The sequence below is a fragment of the Rutidosis leptorrhynchoides genome, chromosome 7 (assembly GCF_046630445.1).
Source record: "Rutidosis leptorrhynchoides isolate AG116_Rl617_1_P2 chromosome 7, CSIRO_AGI_Rlap_v1, whole genome shotgun sequence".
Classification (NCBI taxonomy): domain Eukaryota; kingdom Viridiplantae; phylum Streptophyta; class Magnoliopsida; order Asterales; family Asteraceae; genus Rutidosis; species Rutidosis leptorrhynchoides.
In genome coordinates this window covers 105785790-105795501 of record NC_092339.1, presented here as the reverse complement: position 1 = coordinate 105795501, position 9712 = coordinate 105785790, and the positions used below count along the sequence as shown (strand labels likewise).

The window sequence follows — 9712 nt, the reverse complement described above, 5'->3', positions numbered from 1 at the left end:
TAAAAAGGGATGCTATAACTCACAGTGAAAAGTAGTAAAGTTGATTCGGGAAAGTAAGCAAGTAGTTTGTCCAAAAGGTCCTCAACCTAAGTCAAAAGTCACTAAGTCAGTAAATCGTTCTCAAAGGTTTAAAAGTATGTAAATTAGGTCTCAAGTATCATCATCATTCATCATTAATCAAAAAGTGTAAAGTAAGTTTCAATCAAGAATAGAGTTTGAAATAAAGGCTGATTTCGTTCAATCGCCACGACCTCTATACAAACTGAAATGAGGTGAGACTAGTGGCCATGGCTCCATATATGAGTCTCCTAGAGGCTGACCAATTTCCAGAACCAAACTCATCTTCGTTTGACCGTGGCGACGTTTTAAGTGCGAGTAGGTCAGAAATTTTAGCACAACGTTAAAAGGGTGTAGTGACTTTCGGATGGCCATAAATCCTAAACCGTAACTCGGATTAAGACGAGGTCCAAACGGAAAATCATCTACTCGAACCAAAATAGCTGGAAATCAACTTTTACAGTAGCCCAGGTTATTGATCAGTTCCATAAAATAGTAAGTAAGGTGTTCCGGTGGGTTCTTGGTGCTTGATGCTCATCACGGTTCTCATCCTTGATGCTTATAGCTTCAAGTGTACAACTCGTTGATGGGTTTGCATCATATTAACCAAGTTTTGACCATCATAATGCTAGTGTAAGTCTAAGATATGTAACACAACTCAATTAAGGGTTGTAAGTAGTTTGATGAACCAAAGTTACATCAAGATCTTAGATCCGACACATACATGAGTTCTAATAGTAATATTAAGCTACAAACTTGAAAGTAAACTAAATAAACAAGATCTTAAGTTGTAGAACTTAGATCTTAGTTAGATCTTAAAGATCCTAGACTAGAAAGTCTAGATCTAGTGTTCTTAAGTTAGATCCTAAGTTATAGAACTTGGATCATCACTTTAATCAACCATAAGTTATGAAACTTAGATTTTCATCTTGTAAAATGTATATAAGCTTATAAGCTCTTGTTTCAACAAAATTAGAAGACCATAAGCTATAGAAACTTAGATCCAACACAAGTGTATGAAGTTATAACTAGAAAGTTATACTTCCATGTTCTTGAACTTATAAAGTTAACTTTAGTTTCAAGAAATATGAGATCAAGTTTAACTAGTAATACTTGACCAAAATAACAACATTACAATCTTTAAAATACTTACAAAAGAAAGAAATAAACTAAAGTTACAGGTATTATGTTCATGTTTGTTTCATACTTGAGAAGATTCAAATCAAAGTTTGGATCTTAAGGAAATAAACTTCAAGTCTACAAAACATGACACAAGTATGATTATAAAGCTTATGAACTTTAAATCTTATAACATTTAAGTGTAAAACCATAAACTAACAAGTTTAGATTCTTGTTCTTGGTTCTTCATCAAACAAAAGATGGAAGTAACCAAGATTACATGAAGATACAAGTTAGAAAACTTGATCTTTAACAATAAACAAACAACAAACAACAAACTAATGAAATGATGATGATTGATTTCTGTTTCTAAAGGAAAAAGGAGAAGGAAAATGAAACATATTACTTACAATTTGAGAGAAAAGTGAGAGAGAAAGTTGAGAGAAAAAGTAATGGTGTAAGTATGTGTGTGAAAAATGAAGTGAAAGGCTAGCAAATAAGTAACAAAAAATGAAAATTGAACTCCCTCAAAGCACAAGGATGCCGACGGTTTGGGCACAAAAGGGAAAAGGTCAAAACTCACTTTCATGCATGGGAAGATGGTGTAAGCTTAGAATGGTTTAAAGTTAAATGTATGGAAAAGAGTTACTAGCATGCTTGTGACAACTTTGCCTCCTCATTAGCTTAATTAATCTAAGTTTAAGCCTTAATAATTCACTAGCTTAATGTTGGGCTAACTAGTAGTCCATTAAAAAAAGTAGGGTGGGCTTCCAAGTCCATTAACATGAGTCCATTTAAGTATGCAACAATTAAATAAATAAAGCCCAAGTAATTAACTAGTAACATAGTTAATTAAAAATGATTAATAATAATTAATCATGAACGTGAATAATATTCAAAATATTATTCGTGAAAAGTACGTGTGTCACAAAGATGAGTCGGGACATGTAAAGTCAATTACGGTAACAAGTAAATGTATAAAAATATATTTATTAAAACGCAAGCATTAATAATAAATATTATTAATAAAAGTTGGAAAATTCAGGGTCGTTACAACAATTGATGTAGACCACTCAGGAAACCACTTTGCTTGTAATGGAGCATAGTTGTCTTGTGTAGTAAGCTGCATTACAGCTATGATGGTTCTTCATTGCTGAGTCACTTGATATTCTTGAATTGCTGAGTACACATCCTGTGCTAACTGAAAAATTTTGTCTACCTTGTACTGGTAGACTAGGCAGCATACTTAACCACTCGACACAGCAATATCTGCTATCTAAACATAAACAAACTTGTGCTGGCTGCACATTACATTTTAGTGCAAATAAGTTCTGTTTTGTCATAATTAAATCCTTAATTATTTTGGGGATTTAACAATATATATATATATATATATATATATATATATATATATATATATATATATATATATATATATATATATATATAGTGTCAACATCAATGGGAAAGTAACCAATCGGGGAGAAGCAAAAAAAAAAATTTTCTTTTTTTTTTGGAATTGTTTTTCAGGCATCAAGAGCACACGAAAATATGAACATTTAGAAAAGACACTTTGTGATGAATGTTATTATTTAGGCGGGAAAACGATCGACAAATATAACATTCAAGATAATATTGATCGTGAAGATTGTTCACGTTTTTTTTTCATGTTTTGTGAAGTAAAATTTAGCCCGATTTAGAGTTTAGGGTTTATGGTTTAGGTTTAGGGTTTGGTGTTTTGGGTTTAGTCCCTAAAATCAAAACCTCAAACCTTAAATCCTAAACTCTAAACCGTTCGTGTTAAAAACTCAATCTAAATCCTAAATTTAAACCCTAAATCTAAACCCTAAACCATAAATTTCTAAACCCTAATATCTAAACTCTATAAACCCTAATATCTATACCCTATAAACTCTAATATCTAAACCCTAATATCTAAAACCTCAACATACGCTCGAAAAACACGATAATTGTTATATATTACTTCTTCGAGCGTTTTCTCGCCAAAATAAAAACATTTATCACAAACTGTCTTTATTAAATGTTCATATTTTCATCCAATCTATAATGTTCGTGAACAAAATTTTTTCAAAAAACGAAAAAAAATTGCTTCCCCATACTTCCCCCTGATTGGTTACTATATATATATTAAATGTTCATATTTTCATCCAATCTATAATGTTCGTGAACAAAATTTTTTCAAAAAACGAAAAAAAATTGCTTCCCCATACTTCCCCCTGATTGGTTACTTCCCCCTTGATCCTAGCAATATATATATATATATATATATATATATATATATATATATATATATACATATATATATATATACACTAGGTTTTTGAGCCCGTGCGTTGCACGGGTGTATACAAAATCGTGCAAAAAATGTAATTTGTAATTCATATTGGTATGTAAATAGCGATTAAAAAAATAGATTATGTATCAGAATTAGAGTATGTGGTGTTGACAAATTTTAAAAATTCTTTTGAGTTTAAGAGCCTGTAGTGTTGACAAATTTTTAAAGTGTTGTTAGTAACTTAACGTTTACAATTTTTTTTTATTTCTCACAATTAATATCTTTTTCATTATTTTTTTGAGTTTAAGAGTCCGTTGTGTTGGTTTTAGAGCCCGTGCGTTGGATGGTGGTAAAGACAATTATATACAATTTTTTTTTGAATAAAGACACTTCTGGTAGTGTCTAACTGATATGGTAGACTTTTGAGCCTGCGTGTTGCACAGTTGTTAAATAAAACCATTAAAACTTTTTTTTTAAAGGCAAGCCCCCAAAGTGTGGGTAGTGAGGATTGAACCTTGGTCTCCTTTGGAGATTTCCAAGCACCTAACCACTAGGCCACCCCTTGGGGTTTTATAAAACTATTAAAACTTACTTGGTTCTCTAATTGATATGGTAGATTTTTGAGCTCGTGTGTTCCATTCTGATGTTTTGTAATATATACATGTACATATGTATTAAAATTAATTTAAATAGTGTTGAAACCATATATAAATAAATAATTAAATAATAGATACGTACATATCTATTCATAATCTAGAATTTTAGCCCGTGCGATGCACGGTCGTTAAAAAATCAGATAAAAGATTAATTATGATTAGCTCGTAGAATGCACGATCGGTATACACTATATTCAAACACCTAAGCAATAATTTAGAATATAAACAAACTTATTTATGTGTTTATTAAAAAAAATTAATTTTTGGAAGGCAACTTTTATTAAAAAAAATATATATATACAACATTACATACAATGAGTGCAGTTGCAAAACATACGCTATACAATTTTTTACAAGTATAAGCAACAGCACTCAAGCTAACATATTAAAAAGAAAAGAGTAAATACAATAGCACAGTTCGATCAGTACTCAATTTTTAACCAAGATCGACATTACTTTGACCTACTAACTGAAACACAAATTGAAATTGTATGTTAAATAATGAGATTAATTATATTTTAAAAATAAATTATTATATTATAATGTAAATAGTGATAATGAAATTATATTGGAAATAGAAAAAGAAAATAATTACCGTATATGTCTCATTAATTTAATTTATTTATTATAATCAACTTATATATATAGATTTGCATCATGGCATTTGTTTAATTTAATCCTATAACTCAAATAAATAAATAAAAACGATGCTCCGTATAAATTAGTACATTGTAAGTATAGTAAATAAATTAAATTATATGGAGTAGTTTTATATAAAATAATAATAGTAATAATAATTGTAAATAATATATATAATGTATACATATAACAATCCATAAATAACTTTCAACTACAATCAAGAAAAACTTTTTGTTATATATATATATATACTAGGTTTTTGAGCCCGTGAGTTGCACGGGTGTGTAAAAAACCGTGCAAAAAATGTAATTTGCAGTTCATATTGGTATGTAAATAGCGATACTAAAAGAATAGAAAAAGTATAAAAATTGTTTAAGAGCCCGTGGTGTTGACAAATTTTAAAAATTCCATTGAGTATAAGAGCCCGTGATGTTGACCAATTATAAAAATTCCCTTTGAATTTAAGAGCCCGTCTAACTTCATTCACAAAGAAATGGTGTAAGCGGAAGGGAAGGCGTGAATCCTCGATCGTAGCTGGTTTGATCTGTCGAAGTAAAGTTCTCGGTTGGCTTTGTATGAAGAAACCTATCTTTCTAGCCCTAAGTTAGCCATAGATTGTGAGTTAGCTTTCAGGGAATAGAGATTGAGCGTAGTATACCTGTGGAAAATAATTTTTCTTCATTTTAGATGATGAAAACGTTCCATTACTACCAATTGGTTTATGCCGGAAAGGTATGAAGTTAGACTAATTTGAAAACATTGGGCAATTTATTTTATACCTACTATTTCGTCTGGTTTTGGTTCCTAGTCTTATTTTATTAGTAGCTATGATTGGGGCTATAGTACTGACTATGCATAGAAGATGTTAGTAACTTAATATCTACAATTTTATTTCTCACAATTAGTATCTTTTTAATATATAAATTATATACTATGTAATATTTAGAGTACAATAAAAATTTGTCATGGAACGTAACATTAGTAAAATATAAGTTATATTATTTTAGAAATTATTGTATACAATTATTTTTTTAATAAAAGTGTAACTCGCGAGTGTAATTTTAAAAAAGTTGTTAGTCATTTCAATAAAATAAGTTGTTAATCACTTCAGCAAAATAATGGTACTCTGGAGAGGCGTCATGTATAATTAATATTATAATAGTTATATTTGCGTGTTTATAAATATTTTAAGGGCTTAAAATCTAAATTCAAATCACTTTCATATTTATTGTTAAAAAAATGATTTATTAACATATCTTTTCTATTGGAGAATTGAATATATTACTCTTTAATTAATGATTTTTGTGATGAATATTTAATTTTTTTTATTATTTGTAGTTGATATTTCAAAAGAAACTAACTAATTTATCTATATAACTAATTTATCTAAATATAAATGTGACAAACGTATCATGTTATGCGTCAAAAGCGTTATGCATGGCTTAGACCATTCGTAACGGGTCCTAAGTGACCCCGTTACTTGTCCAAGTGGCACAAGAAACGCCGGAGATAAGCCGTAACCAGGCGCCACTTGTTGCCGTCACTTTCGCGTTTGGGGAGAAGAAACGGGGGAGGTCACGGCCGTTGGTGACACGTGGCACACACTGGTTCGTCTGTTTCATATAGCCGTTGGCTATAAAAAAATCAGTAATTTTTTTTCTATATATATATATACATTACATGAATTTTTAATACACAAACATCATCAATCCTACTTCTATTCTTTTATTTTAATCAAATAACATACAAACAACAATTTTATTTTTTTCAAAATTGAAGATACTTACAAGATGCTCGAGTTTCTTGATGATGATTCCGATGATGAAAAAATTGTTAGTTTTATTAATAGTTTAACGGAAGAAGAAGTCGATGGAGAAGCAAGCAGTTCACGATTCCCTCGAAGCCGGGTTTATATTGCTAGGGATCGTGAAGATGCTGCTATAAGGTTATATAATGATTATTTTTCGGAGACACCAATGTATCCCGAAAATAAATTTAAGAGACGTTATCGAATGAGTCGTCAGTTATTTCTCCGAATTGTGGAAGGTATATCTAATTTTAATAGTACCAATATTCCTGAATATTTTTTGTTTTTTCGGGAACGTCTCGATGCAACAGGTCGTCAAAGTTTGACGATTCTTCAAAAGTGTACAGCGGCCATACGTCAAATGGCGTATGGAACTACACCCGATTTGTTTGACGAATACATAAAAATAGGTGAGAAAACGGCCGCTTTATGTTTAGATTATTTCTGCAAATGCGTATTTCATTTGTTTGCTAGAGAATATTTGCGAACACCCACTGCCGAAGATATCGCTAGACTTTATAATTTTCACGAACAAAAACATGGGTTACCGGGTATGCTTGGTAGTATAGATTGTATGCATTGGGAGTGGAAGAATTGTCCTGTTGGTTGGCAAGGGCAATACACAAGAGGTGATCAAAAAGGGCCTTCTGTAATGCTTGAATCAGTGGCCTCACAAGACCAGAAAAAAGAAAAAAGAAAAATAAAATGTCACCTCAGCATTCCACTAAAAGTAACACCAGAAAAGTAACACCACCACCACTCCACTCAGAAAAGTAACACGTCCAACTCAGCAAAAAAGTGCAAAAAGGCAAGTGACACCAAAAGTGACATCGGTCACCATTACGAATGGTCTTAGTCAGAGGCGGATCCAGTGTATAAGGGAGGGGGCGCCCGCCCCCGGTGGATTTCGAAATTTTAGTGCAAATTTTTTCAATTTTTTCAATTTTGCCCCCGGTGAAATTTTTTTTTTTCCCAAACCCTTCATATTTTGCCCCAAAACCTACATGTTTTGCCCCAAAACATTCGTATTTTGCCCAAAAACCTCCAAATTTTGCTCAAAAAACTCTATATTTTGCCCCAAAAAAAATTCCTACTTTTTAGAAAAAATTTCGCCCCCGGTGAAAAATTTTCCTGGATCCGCCACTAGTCTTAGTAACTTTTGTGTGAAAATATTAGCGAATTTCGAGCATAATAGTCATATGGACATATCATGCACATTAATTCACATATTTTATTAAATTATTTACTTGTAAAAACTATATTAAAAGCATAATAAATCTAGTTATCCTAGAATTAAAAGTATTTATTATATACTTCAAATAAAAAGTCTATCACTTGAGAAAATTTTGGAAAGAAATCTTTCAGTAACATTTTTTGAATGTACGGACTAATATTATAATTTAAAAATAATTGTAAATTGTAATATAATAATAATAATTGTATATAATCTATACATATAACCTATACATATAACAATTCATAAATGACATTCAACCACAATCAAAAATAACTTTTTCTTGTGGCTCTCATATATATATATATATATATATATATATATATATATATATATATATATATATATATATATAGGGGCAGGATCAATGGGGAAGTAACCAATCGGGGGAGAGCGGGGGGAAGCAAAAAAAAATTTTTTTTTTTCGTTTTTTTTTATTTTTTTTTCCGGTATCAAGATCACACGAAAATATGAACATTTAGAAGAGACACTTCGTGATGAATGTTATTATTTAGGCGGGAAAACGATCGACAAAAATAACATTCAAGATAATATTGTTCGTGAAGAATATGAACGTTTTTTTTTCATGTTTTGTGAAGTAAAATTTAGCCCGATTTAGAGTTTAGGGTTTAGGGTTTAGGGTTTAGGGTTTGGTGTTTTGGGTTTATTCCATAAACCCAAAACACCAAACCCTAAACCCTAAACTCTAAACCGTTCGTGTTAAAAACTCAATCTAAATCCTAAATCTAAACCCTAAATCTAAACCCTAAACCCTAAATTTCTAAACCCTAATATCTAAACTCTATAAACCCTAATATCTAAACCCTAATATCTAAACCTCAATAGCTAAAACCTCAAAATACGCTCGAAAAACACGATAATTGTTATATATTACTTCTTCGAGCGTTTTTCCGCCAAAATAAAAACATTTATCACAAAGTGTCTCTACTAAATGTTCATATTTTCATCTCATCTATAATGTTCGTGAACAAAGTTTTTTCAAAAAATGAAAAAAAAAAAGTTTTTGCTTCCCCCCGCTTCCCCCCGAATGGTTACTTCCCTCTTGATCCTACCACTATATATATATATATATATATATATATATATATATATATATATATATATATATATATATATATATATATATATATATATATATATATATATATATATATAGTATAAGTATAGTTCGGTTTTTCGGTTTGAAACCAAATGTTAATTTTACAAACCAAATCCGAACCAAAAACCGTAAATATTTTCGGGTGAAATCAATAAACCAAATCAAAACCAAAAAAGGCAACCCACTTTAACCAAATCAATTTGGTTTGGTCGGTTTCACGGTCGAAAACACTTAATGCACACCCCTAATTGTATATACGTAGATGTTGTGCGTTAAACAGCGATAAGGACATTTATTATGTGACGGATGGAGTATCAGATCTCAGAACATTCAATATCAGGTCTTTAAATAAACAATAATTGATTCATTTGCTTAACAATAATGCAAGTTGTTGTACGGAATATATTCTTGCTCATTTATGTTCATTTAGATGAATTCCGTAATTTTACTTCTTTATTTTTTTATATTTATTACCAGTAAATTCTTATATGTTAGTACTATTTGTTTTATTCACGAACAATCCATTTTGTTATTTTCAAGAAAACTTCCACAAGTCCCAATGATACACAACCAGATCCTACTTGCTCTGTTTGCTCTGCTTCTCGTATGAAAAGTTAACAAAAATAATCAATCATGTAGATGAATTAAAAGCATGTGCATTATCAGAATTTGCTGGCTATTCTTACTGGTTAACAAATTAACAAATGTTGATATTTAATTATTGCCATTGGTTACGGATCAAGTAGCAAGATGCTTTCATGTGTTGTCTGCACTAGTTGTCTAG

General features: G+C 30.5%; 1 protein-coding gene across 1 annotated transcript; it reads left to right on the top strand.

Moving 5' to 3' along the window:
* Window positions 1–6557: 6557 nt before the first annotated feature.
* On the top strand, window positions 6558–7322 carry LOC139859494 (uncharacterized). The gene has a single exon (XM_071848277.1). It carries the CDS (start codon window positions 6558–6560, stop codon window positions 7320–7322), a length of 765 nt encoding a protein of 254 aa, XP_071704378.1.
* The last annotated feature ends 2390 nt before the right edge of the window (window positions 7323–9712 follow it).